The sequence below is a fragment of the Aplidium turbinatum genome, chromosome 1 (assembly GCF_918807975.1).
Source record: "Aplidium turbinatum chromosome 1, kaAplTurb1.1, whole genome shotgun sequence".
NCBI classification, from domain to species: domain Eukaryota; kingdom Metazoa; phylum Chordata; class Ascidiacea; order Aplousobranchia; family Polyclinidae; genus Aplidium; species Aplidium turbinatum.
The window spans coordinates 22227998-22240742 of record NC_137472.1 but is presented as its reverse complement, the minus strand read 5'-3'; the positions used below and the strand labels follow the sequence as shown (position 1 = coordinate 22240742).

The 12745-nt window shown below is 41.5% G+C and overlaps 1 protein-coding gene across 2 annotated transcripts in view; it reads right to left on the bottom strand.

The window, feature by feature from the left end:
- LOC145770158 (beta-hexosaminidase-like) overlaps positions 1 to 12429 on the bottom strand; it is a 98199-nt gene extending 85770 nt beyond the window's left edge. For both annotated transcript variants that reach the window (XM_082581747.1, XM_082581754.1), the window contains exons 1-3: positions 12339 to 12429; positions 11105 to 11283; positions 7503 to 7653 (exon numbers count right to left, since the gene is read on the bottom strand). In XM_082581747.1, the coding sequence (XP_082437873.1) occupies positions 7503 to 7653; positions 11105 to 11283; positions 12339 to 12378 (370 nt within the window). In that variant the 5' untranslated portion in view covers positions 12379 to 12429. The remainder of the gene's footprint in view (positions 1 to 7502; positions 7654 to 11104; positions 11284 to 12338) is intronic.
- Between the last annotated feature and the right edge of the window lie 316 nt (positions 12430 to 12745).

Here is a 12745-nt window from a genome sequence, read left to right as displayed (position 1 = left end):
TTCTATCTTCAGACAAAACCGGTGCATTACTCAATCTTCCTTCAATTCTTAACAGACCCTTTTCATCTACGCATGGTCTAAACCTCCGTAATGATCTCAAATCACCCAACCACTGTTTATTACGTACGCTACTCCTTTTGCTTAGCTTTTTGATCGCCTCATCCAAGGCTTCTGGCGATTCTTCAGTCATCAATTCCACAGCAGACCCATACACTTTATTTTGAACAAATTTAACAACTAATTCCAATGACCAGTTAAGATAATCGACATCTAACTTCGGCTTACGAAACTCGCGTCCTTTGATTTTGCAGAACAGAAACTGAACAAACGCTGCCCTATAGGCCACACGCTTCTGCAAAACATACAACGACGGTGCAGAGGCAGTGAGTTGTTCTAGACTGTCATCATCGTCACCAGGGCACATCTCAACCTTTGTGCAATTAGTCTTATGACAGGATACCCTACCCACACCATCATCAACAAGAGGGATTTCGCAGCTTTGTGATAAAAACCTAGGTCCGTGAAACCACAAACTTCTCGATGTCTCCTTCTTAACTCCATCTGGTCTTGAAGCAACATCTGCCGGGTTTAAATCTGTGGGACAATACCTCCAATCTGAAGACTCCGAAAACAATAATATTTTGTCAACACGACGTGCTACAAATTTGTCCAATCTCAACTCGTCATTTTTTAGCCAATGCAAAACAGTTTTCGAGTCAGACCACAAAAAGGGGTTACAGTTATCTAGTTTTAACGACTCCTTAGCCTGTCGGAGTAACTCTACACCCATTACAGCAGCAACCAATTCCTTTCGCGGAATTCCCCAAGAGCGCTGATGCCTTAAAGCCACTTTACTCTTGCCGAAGACGATCGACACTGATATAGATTCATTTACTATCCGACGTAAATAAACAACACTACCAAAGACACGCTCTGATGCATCCGAAAAACAATGCAGTTGGAAAACCACTTTATCATTGGGCTCCACTGGGATAGAATTCGCAAAGTAATACCGAGGCAATGACATGTCTAACAGTGACTTTATCAATTGAAACCATGTTTCCCAATCTTTTACAACATTGTCTGGAACCGGGGTGTCCTAGTCAAAGTTATCAATTGCTAATTGCTGCAAGATCAATCTAGCCTTCACGAAGAAGCAACAAAATATCCCAAGAGGGTCAAACGACTTGCCTAATTGGCTTAACATGCTTCTTCGCGTGTATTTGTTCAAAGGTTGCAGTTCTGACTTGAGTTTTAAGCAATCAGAGCTTGTCTCCCAGATACAACCAAGAGCCTTCATGCCAGGCATGTCATCCTGACATTCATCATCCAAGTCTAGGTCTCGGAAACCAGACGCTAATGAGTCTACATTCAAATTTGACAACGCTGGAAGTGCCTCACCATTAGCACTCCACTTAACCAAATGAAACCCGCGACTTTTAAACAAAGAAATCGACTCGTTTACAACCGACTCTGCATCACACAAGCTATCCACCGCAAATATTAAGTCATCCATATAGATATTTTCTCGTATAGTGTTTAAAGTCAGGTCCGATGCGCCAGTTGCATTATCCTCTAAAGTCTTACGAATCGCAAAACTCGCTACAAAGGGTGAGCTCTTAAGTCCCCAGGCATGGCGCGTGAATCTATACGGCCGCATAGCGCCATTAATATCATCGTTGTCAAACCACAAGATGCGCAGCAAATCTCTTTGCGCTTCAGGCACTTTTACCTGAAAAAAGCATTTAGCTAGATCCGACATAAAGGCATAGCGACCCATACGAAACCGCGCAAGAACACCCGCCAGGCTGTTAAGCAAATCGGGGCCGGTGAAAATCCAATCATTTAAACAAGTGCCATTAAATGTTGCCTTCCCATCATATACAATCCTTTTTTTAGTTTGTGATGTAACAAAGTATGGAAGGTACCAAGAGCCACATTCAGTTGACTCGTTCAAAGCGGGTTCTATAAATCCTTTTTCCTTTAGCTCCTGAAAAGTTTCTAGCAAAAATTTGTACAACTCGGCGTCACACACGGCTTTTCGCTTCAACGCCCCTAACCGCTTTCGAGCCAGGCTTTCATTTTCCGGTAACTGAAGGTCATCTTTAAATGGGATAGGAATCTCATAACGATTGTCCGATAACACATGATTTTCGTTAGTCAATCTCAGCACTTTCCTATCAGCGCGTGACATGCTCCGCTGCGAATCTGCGAGCGTGGCTTCTTTTAACTCCTGTCTTAATTCATCCACAATACAGTCGCGCGTCAAAATTTCACGTTTTAACCAGTCCACGTTCTCAAGGTCATCGCGAACCTGTACTTTCCTGACTGTGACACGACTATCCGAACAGAGAGGAGACCGCCCTCCACCGGCTAGCCATCCCAACGGTGTGTTGATCGCGTGCGGCTCATACAACGTCTTACCAACTCGCTCTTCAAGCACAGTTAACAAGAATGGACAATCATCGCCTATCAAAATGTCCACAGTCTGACGATTTTCTAATTCAAACACACTAATGTCATCAAAATGTCTGTAACCACTCAATTCTTGCTTATGGGGCAAGGTTTCAATGTCATCGCTCCATGGCGTCGAACAAACAACATTGTCTATGTTAAAGCTCTCACCAGTCGACAACGATTTTACCACAAATTTGACCAAACCAGTATCAACTTTCGCGTCACCGTTCAAGGTTTTCATGGTAAAGGAAATGTTTTCATAGGGCTGTAACCCCAACTCTGCACACAAAGATTTTGATACCAGCGTTATCTGGGATCCATAATCAAGCTGACAGTACACCAACTTTTCTAAGCCAGTTGCCGGGTTTATGACCTTCACAGCAACTGTTCGGTTTAAAACTTCACAAGGTGTCACTTTCACATTTCTCAAAGAGACTGATTTTTCTCTACCTTGAACTCCAGTTTTATTAACCGCAGACTTGTCAACTTTGTCCACAGCGGACTCGCGTACCTTCTTTGGAACTGGTTTGTTTGCTGGCCTATCATTAACGACCCATTCATGCAACATAGCGAAATGCTTCGGCGTTTTATAGTTAGCATCCTGACACTGATCACAGTTCATGGCACAGCGACAATCTCTAGCCCGATGCTTTCCTCCACAATTATAACAGAGCCAATGTTTGTAGAAAAACTCTTCACGCTTTGCCACAGTCATACCTTGCAAACGATGACATACCTCCAAACCATGATCCACATTCACACCAAACGAAAGGCAACACTCACACAACGAGACACTCGTTTTTGACGTTGCAGAATTTATATTACCATAGCCGTCAACCTTGGCCGCCGTATGTTTCACTTGAAATGCACCCGCATCCCTTTTACTCTCCGACTTACCAGAAGAATGGTTATTGCTCGACTTATGGTCCTCACTCATTAACCAAACGCCAAAGTCGGTTGATTTCGCATTTTCTTCCGCAATGACAAATTGCAACAAACTATCAAAGGAAGGGTCCGCTGTACCACCAAATTTATCACCTAAGAAATCAATGAAGCGTTGACACGCATAAACGGGCAAACGTTTAGCTAGATCACAGACAAATTTCCCTTCAAGGTAGTCCAACCGCTTGTATGCTGCCGCATATATTTGGCAATCTAGTAATTCTGCCCGAAACTTGCGCCAACCAGTAATGTCAGCCCCCGACACACGCGGCCCAAATCGGATACTTTTAACACAAGCCTCAGAATTAAAACCGCCGCGAACAGAAAATCTTAAAGACAAACGCTCCAATGCCATATTAGCACGCATTGCTTCGTTGTAACCTGGGGTGCTACTGATCACCAAGCTTATGTCTTGAGCAGCAGTTTTAATACATGCTGCTCTAATCAAGCTCAGTCTCATATCCTCATACGGGCATTTTTCTAACAAAGCATTTATCTCGTTTCTAAAAACAATAAAGGGCATAGAAAACCCGTCATATTTTATGAGCGAGGCCATGTCAAGATAGTCCTTCCTTGACGCCTTCTCGCACGCTCCGTCGTAGGCTAGGGGCGGTTGCTGTTCTCCCCTTGCCATCACGTCACTTTCATGCAGGGGTAAGCCATGATACCCATCATGGACTGCACTACCCTTAGGGATATACCTAGTAGTATCAGTAAATCCTGGCGGAGATCTAATAGGTCTCTCATAGACAGGTACATTTAAGCTAGGGGCCATTAACTTGTCTGCTTCGTTAGCAGCCTCCATATGGGCACAGAATTTAGACAACACTGAGTGAGGGGCTTTTTTTGGTTTCTCGCTTTCCTTGAGATGGGGACCATCTTTCACCTGGGCGCTCGTCTTGGAATCCTGCGTGCGACAACTGCTCAAGCTATGTGTCTTCTCTGTATAACATTCCGACATGGCCATCTGCTTCTGCAAGCTTGCACGTACTTGTAACTCCTTAAGCTCTCTGGCCAGCTTACGCTCTTCTCGGGCTTCCTGTTTCCGGGCCTCCTTAAGCTCTCTGGCCAGCTTACGCTCTTCTCGGGCTTCCTGTTCTTGGGCCTCCTTCAATTTCCTTGTCTCTCGCGCCTCATCTAAGCGGTTCTCAATTTGAATCTGTTCTAATTGAGTTTCCAAATCAATCTGAGCTAGAATATGCGCAGACCTTCTGCTTTTCCCTGCAGATGAGGGAGGGACCCCAATGGTTATGTTTGGCAGGGAAGCTGAATTGACTGGGAGCGAGTCTGTTAGCTCCTCCCATCGTTCCTTACATCTTCTCACCAACATCTCAAACTCGGGGACGACTCGAGGTTCGGAGTCCTCCTTCTGTGTAATGGCACAAAAGTCTCTAACCCTCCAATCTAGAGCCTTGACATGCTGTGATTCAAATTCTAAGACTTCGTCTCTGCTTCTTAGTTCCCCAAGCTGTCTCGTGGCCGCACTGATGTCACTAAGTAGCTGACGCCTTCGTTGACGGGCTTCCCTGTCATTCTGTAGCCCTAACACTTCCTGGTGAACCTCCTCTCCAACAACCTCTGAGGGCAGTTGTGATTGTACTACTGGTCCACTCACCGGAAGCCGCGCTACGGTGGCCCCACTCTCCACGACAGATCCACCTCGCCCCAGCAAAGAGCGACGGACCGGCTCCTGTACACTCCCCAGCCCGCCCGAGACCCACATACAGTCCTCAAGGGAAGCGGCACTCATAGTTATTTGATTATTTCAGTAACTTATTAAATGGAATATGTACGGTAATCAACAAATTAATCTTTTACTACTAAATTTCAGTAGGATACACAAATTTTCTATAAAAGCTCGATAACATACACAATCAAATTAAGTAGCACACTGACCAGAGGCAGGAAATAGTCCTCGCACCACTGCCCTTACGAGAAGCGTCGCACCCTTTGTCCACGTGGTCCAGTTTCAAAATGGCGTCGCGCGCTTCGTCTTGTGGTCGGTGGAATATCACAGTTTCTTGCTCTCCTCGGACAGTTCGATCGTCGACGGATTGTGGGTCTGGTGACCGTTCCCCAGCCGCTTCAGGCAGTATAAAGTAACCGTGCTTATACTGCCCCACAGTAGAATTAGTGACTTCTCGACCTGGAGATCTGGTTTCGCTTTTTCGATTGCTGTTCTTTGGCCGCTTCTGTTGGCCAGCAATATGCGTTTTGACAACACCAGCAACAAACAATCTTTGTAGCTTCACGATTGAAGTGACCAGCTAACAATAAATTGAAGATCGGTAACTACAGACTCACGATTGAAGTGACCTCCCGTTTAACACAATTGAAGATGTTCTTTCTTTCTGGTAACAGCTATGCATTAACTGTTACCCAACCTGTCTTCTTTCTAACTTTTGACTCAAGTTCCACATGTGTTGAGTTAAGATGGTATATTGTCAAATGAGACGGGTTCAATTGTGATGTGGAATAGTCACTTCACACTCTTATTACGTCCGTCCGTTAGATTCACACATCGTAAAAGGAAGACGAAACACGTTTGTAAAACACAAGTTAGAAAAATAGAGAAAGAATGACGAGAGATTGTCGCTCAGGCGTGACAGTGCATCGCAATGATGACGTCGCGATTGCGCGACAATCTGTCACAATACGGAGACAGATAACTTGGCCATAATTTCGTGAACAAGTGGTTCCCAACCTTTTTTTGGTTGTTACCCTAATCTCCACCCTGAAGTGAGGCTATTACCCCCTCGATCAATTTTCAAAAACAAAGGTGTTTATTGCTATGTGTTTCACTGAATACAAGATAACAATGTGCGGTAAACATTCAATGCAAAAGTTGAGCCGGAACTTCAGCCGCCAGCTTTGTGATCCTGGGCTTTGTGGTAGCCGGCTATGTTAGTGCATCCTGGAGTCTGCCAATCCAGAAGGGTTCCAAGCCTTTACCCTTAAAATCAAGTTTCAACCCTTCGTTCATTCGGAGAGTGATAATTTCTTCTTTGGCCGGAAAGTCGTCATCATCCACCTGGCTGTCATCGCATGTGAAGGGCTCAATGCACCATTGGAGACTAGCCGTGTGCATGTCCAAATTTGAAAATTATAGTTGTCAATCTTCTTGGCTAGCTGGCCTAAGTGGTCAGCAGCTATGTCCTCCTTCAACGACGCTGTCAACTCAAGTCCATTGCCTGGGAAGTACATGTCGATTGTCGAGCGTCTGAAACTGCGCCACTGTGCCTCTTCCAACTCGCTTGAAACTTTACCTTCGTGATAATTGCTGCTACGGCTACTTTGGTGTCGATCACAGTTACATTCTTGCCTTGAATTGTCTATTTTCAATTCACCAAAGGCAAAGATATCAGCCAGGTAGCACAGATGGGAAATTCACTGTTGGTTAGTGAAGTATTCAGCCAAGTCGGGCTTTTCTATCAGAAAAACATGGATAGCCTCACGAAGTTCTCCCAGGTGGATTATCACTTTGCCACGAAACAGCATACTTCTCTGTGGTACAGTAATGCTTCGTATCTTTCTCCTTGCACAGTTCCTTGAAAAGACGGCTGGTCAATTCTTTCGCTTTTATAAACTTCACAACCTTTACTCGCTTCACTGTTTCCAAATCGGGTCTCGTTACCCCCCAAAAATAGGCAAATTACCCCCCGGGGGTAATTTACCCCCAGGTTGGGAACCACTGGACTATAGTATAGTTGATAGTCACTATACGATATCTATCGAGTCTGATGGTTATGCTTCCGCGATCAACTTGGGAGAATTAGTGACCAAGTTGCAAGTAATGAAGTAAGCACAAAAATGAGATTTTGACATTTGTATTAGTGCACCAGCATTGCGTGAATTTAGACCAGCATTTTGAACTGCTACTTGTTACCGTAAAGTAATTTAACTAACAACAATTTGAGTTACTGAAACCGAAAAAAATCACACCTTTTATTGTCCACTTGTTAGAGCAAACTTTGGAGAAATTGGACGCAAAAGTGAAAGCTTTCCAAAGGTGAAAATAAGCCTTGCGCTAACTCTGACTCTTACTACATACTAACAAGTGACAGATCTAGCATGACTTAAACGTAATATGAACATAAACTTACAATTAAAATTTTCCGTCGGTTCCATTTTGAACAAGATTCCATTAACATGCGAAACTCGAATTCCAGTCTGAGGAACTTCATAAGAATTATTTATTGTCAAATGGTCCGGCTCTATCATAAACAAACAATAGAAGAAAACTTCCCAATTCCCCTGGAAATGTGCAATCCATTGTTAGTCAACAAGTAGCTGTGAATCTGAATGACTGTTTTAACGTGTGTGAATTTGCACTGTAGATCAAGGTTTGTCTCTCATTTTTATTGTATTCCTCTATAAAATAAACCCATAAAACTGAGAATATGTGGCCTATAAGGCATTGAAATTCAATTTTTGTAAAGGCCACTCTTATTTTTGACAGCTGATTTATTGCGTTTGGTGAACATTTTATTGGTAACTTTGCATGGTTGTTTTATTGTGCTTTGTCTCCTTTCAAAACAAATAAAGTTTAATAAATTTTCCATAATGCACTTAATATGTTTGTACCATAGACTCCTTTAGTTAAGGACTGGAACCTCCCATAACTTGAGTCTGAGGGTTTAACTTAAGTCCTGGGCTGAAATGACTTCTAAAGAAGCTAGACACACAATCTTGAAATCCATACTAGAGTTTTTAGGATGGCGAGTTCAATGATATTACTTTCAGCACCATCTGAGGTCATTTTCACGGTCAAAATATTATCATCATCATCATCATCATCATCATCGGCCATGCCTGAATAAGGCGTCGGCTACCGTGAGTCTCCACAACGATCGATTGTCCATAGTTCTTATTAGGTTTGCAAAATTTTGGTTTGTCCATGTTGAAAGATTTTTAAAGATTTCCAAACGTGGACGCCCTGGTGCCTTTGACCAGGAAGTCGCCCCATCATTACCGAGTGTTCAATTCCGCGTTTGCGGTAGACATGCCCGATAAATGTCATTTGCCTTTTTTTGATAGTTGTGATGAGGACGCCAGGGGTGCACCCAGAGCGTCTCCACACTTCTTCGTTAGTGATCTTATCCATCCAGTTAATTCCCAACATTCTACGAATGAACCAAATTTCAGCACTTTGATCTTCTTTTCTATCTTCGGGCATACAGTCCAGGATTCACAAAATATTATATATTTTTTCAAAATATTCAAAATATTTGTCATTTCAAAATATTATATAAGGTCAAATTACTGAAGTCTGGTCATTTTTCCCCCATTTTTGCGTCTAATTCGCAAAGAAAAGTTATTTGAAAGAAGTCTGTGACGAAACATGATATTGTGCACCTACTGCATCTATTGGTTGATATCTATCATCGTTTACTAGTGTACATTTTGTTTGTCTTTCAAAAGCTGTCCTATAGCTGGTGATTTCGTAGGGTCTTTGTGTTGTTTTCTGCTTTGGTGACAATATGCCACGTCGTTGCAGTTGCTTTGGTTGCAGAGGCAAGTATCAAAGGACGCCCTATGTAAAGGTCATATCCTTTCCAAAAGATACTGAGAAGAGGGAGCGATGGATATTGGCAATGGCACATGCGAAAGAAAGCTTGAAGCGCTTGTAGAAGATATATGTTTGTGAGACTCATTTCAATTGTGAATGGGTGTCAGTTAGGGGCGGCAAACAACCCAAAGAACCGCCTTTAATATTTCCTAAAGTACCAAAATCAGTTTTTAAGCAGGTGACGTCAGCCCAACGCCCAACACCACCGTCTACAGCAGAAGCAAGATCTGAAAAGGTGCAGGCAACTGAAGAGGCTGCAGACAAGATCCAAGATTTTGATCACTTTTGTGCTCAAATCAGCTCTTATTTCGCTAGCTTTAATGCCCTAAAAGACCAGCATAGCCTGTACCTATCAAGAACTGATGCTACTGGACAAATGATCAAGCAGTTCTTTCATTTTCAACAAGTCAGCTCACCCATGGATTACTGAATTATATCACTGATTCAGTGATCCATGGCTCACCCTTTGGATTCCTAGTCTTGAAAAGAGTTGAGAAAGATGGCATCGAGGTCCCCAAACAACCTTTTCTTCTGCAGAAGAATAGTTTGCTCTCAAAATGGTTCCGGATTAAATAAATAATGGAACAGGGAAACACCTATGAGCATACAAGCAATGAAATTCTTCAACGTGTTATAAGCCAGCTCTGTGAGATGACTGAGGCATACGCTCTTGCTCATTTCACCTTTCTTCTGTCGCAGCTGCGTCCGTATGTTACAACTCCCTAATGGTCGCCGATTTGATACCGACACTATGATTTTCGCAATTCAACTTCACAAAACCCAGTGCTTACAAATTCGTCGATCCGACTTAATCATTCTGCCATCAACAAAACAGGTAAAACATATGCTTGCTAGTAGTGTACAGGACTCCAACTTCAAAACCTTATTCGACTAGCTTAAGCCACAGAAGCGATTGGTCAATGTAATGTTGGATGAGGTAAAGCTGATCGAAACATTGCGATTTTCTGGAGGGCATGTTCTAGGATATGCTAAAAATGCAGCAGAGGGTGGTGAGGATGAAATGCTTGCTTCAGCGATACAATTAGTTGCAAAATTCAACTCTAATACTACACCACAGTATAATGATTAACTTATTCACAAGTAGAAATTTCTTTTTTAAACTCATGAATTCCTCCAAGATACAAACCACTGGGATTTATAGCAAGTCACGGGTAGCAAGGCCATTTCTACCTGTGACTACATAAAATAAACTTCGGAAAAATCTTTTTCATTTTTTTATTATCTAAGATTTTGAATTTAAGAAAACATTTCACTCTACCATACTGGCCATTGTGTAGCGCCGTAGCCTATCAAATAATGCAGAGGTAATTTTAATTTTGCCTTGAAAAGGTAGCATATAGCCTAAGCCAGGGTTGGAAGTCGTTAGTCAAAAAGCAATAATTATTTCACTATTCGATAGCGCCCCAAAAAGCAACGACTTTCCGCTATCGATCCTTAAAAAAAGCAATGAATAGTAATTACTAAATTTGACTGGTCAAAAAACAAGCCCAAAAACAAGCAACCCACAAACTCTAAAAAAATACGAAAACTCGAAAAAAAACAAGCCCTAACTTGCGGGAAAACCGCAAGGTTGGCAACAGTGTTAACGACTCTCAACCGGAATGGGACTAGGTCGGATAGTAATCCGAAAACTAAATCTCGTAAATTTGTTTTCACGACGAAGTAAGTGAATAACAAAAATGATTCAGCAGTTTTCCTAAATATCGATTAGTGAAAACCGAATAATGGTTTCGTTGCTTGCATAAAAAAGCAGTGAATAACGCGCATTCGATATTTATTTTTAAAAGAAATGGGTATAAGCATTCGATATTCAGAAAGTAACGAATAACGCTATCGAATAGTGACAACTAGTCGTTACTTCCAACCCTGACCTAAGCATAATTTTTAGTAACCTATGAATGTTACAGTAACTGTTGTAGAAAATGGATTAAAATGTCTGGCATGAGGTGCCATAAAGGCGAAAGCCCAAAAAAGTTGAAATGCCATTTAATAAAAATTGTTGAAGAGAAAAATAGTTTTTATCAGTTGAATTATTGTAAAAACTAAATTGTAGCACTGCGTACCAAATTCTGCAGTGGAAATTTTCTATTTTCTACCAACAGTGAAAATTCATACCTTGACAATATCGATGTTTCCATGGTTGCTCAGATGGATCGCGGCATCAAAATTGATGTCATTCCCATTCGTATTGTTCAATATTTCAACAACAACTTGTAAGTGTGTTCCGACATAATTTAGAAACTCTTGATCTACATTTGATTGGGCTCGTCCATGGGATTGGTTTGATAAAACAGCTTAAAAATAGAGAAATAGGTTAAAAACCTAAATAATCAGGTTTTTCTACCGAATAACTAGTTGAAATTGAAGATTTGTACAAAATATTAGAAAAATTGATAAACAGTGGCCTGCAATGCTGTAAAGCAGGGCTACTTAACTGGCACAGCGCGGTCCGAATCCGGACCTTCTGGGTGTTAATGGTGGACCTTGAGCTTTTGCAAGAATAACCCCATGCCACGTTTCAGGGCTTCTTTTAACAGATTTCTACTGGGAGCAAGAAATTTTTACTGCACATGATTATCCTAGTTGCTGGGGGGCTTCGATTCTCAGACTCCCCAACACTTTCTCAGAAATCCAATTCGAGTCACATTTTACCTAAAAAAGTGGTTTGGTACAGATAGTTTAACTTTCGTGGTTGCGTGTGAAATAACTTATTCACCGGACCGCTAAAAATATTCAACTTGTCAAACTGGACCTTTGTTAAGATTAGTTGAGGAACCCTGCTGTACAGCGTTTTTTTCTGGCCGCATTACGTTATACAGCTATATGCAGTAGCGTTGACACGAAGGTTTATGGAGCACTTTTGAACTCAAGCCGGCGATGATTTCAGATGCCTAAAATCTATTTAGTATACCTGGAAACTTAAACAAATTACCATTCTAACTGATCTAAGAGATAACTGCCTTTTGTGGGAAGTGACCTCTTTTCTCGATCAGCTTAGTGGCCGAGGTGGCTTTGTCTTCGGGCTCTGGTGCTGGTAGATCAGAGATCGATCCAGGTCGCGTCAAACCGAAGACTTTAAAAATGGTACCAACTGTGTTCTTTTTTTGCGTAACGCAGTGAGAATAAGTCGGGTAATAATGTGATAACATCGTAAACCCGATACAAAATTAAATGACCTTAGCTATTGTAGAGCGATGACGAAGAAAACTGTATCATTATTACTACTTCTTTTGCTAAAATTTATGTTATTGGGCTGTTGTTACGAAAGGTTTATCTTTTTCAAATGTACGTGTATCATTACATGCATCGAAAAATGCGAGATGGAAAAACATAAATTTTAGAAACAAACCTTGAATAAAAATTGTTGCAAATATCCCGATCAGTTTCATTCTTCAAGAGATGGAAACATTTAACTGCAATCTTAGGTACAATGAAATCGGTTACACCTATCAAATTTTATAGGAAATTAAGGTTGTGACAAAGAAAATTAAGTGGTGGGTTATAAAAGAGAAAAAGGCGGAAATAAATGATTTCTGGTGTTTAAATTATTTCCTCTTCCACACCATTTACTGTATTAAATTTTTATACTTTACTTTTACTTGATAACATCTTCCCTGATGTTAATTTCAATCTATTGTTTCTATAAGCATACCATAAAGGCATACCGACACAACAACTTCAATCAATCAGATTTCAATCTATTTTTTGTTTGCTGTACTTAACAACTTACTCATAGCCTCCTACACTGCATAAATC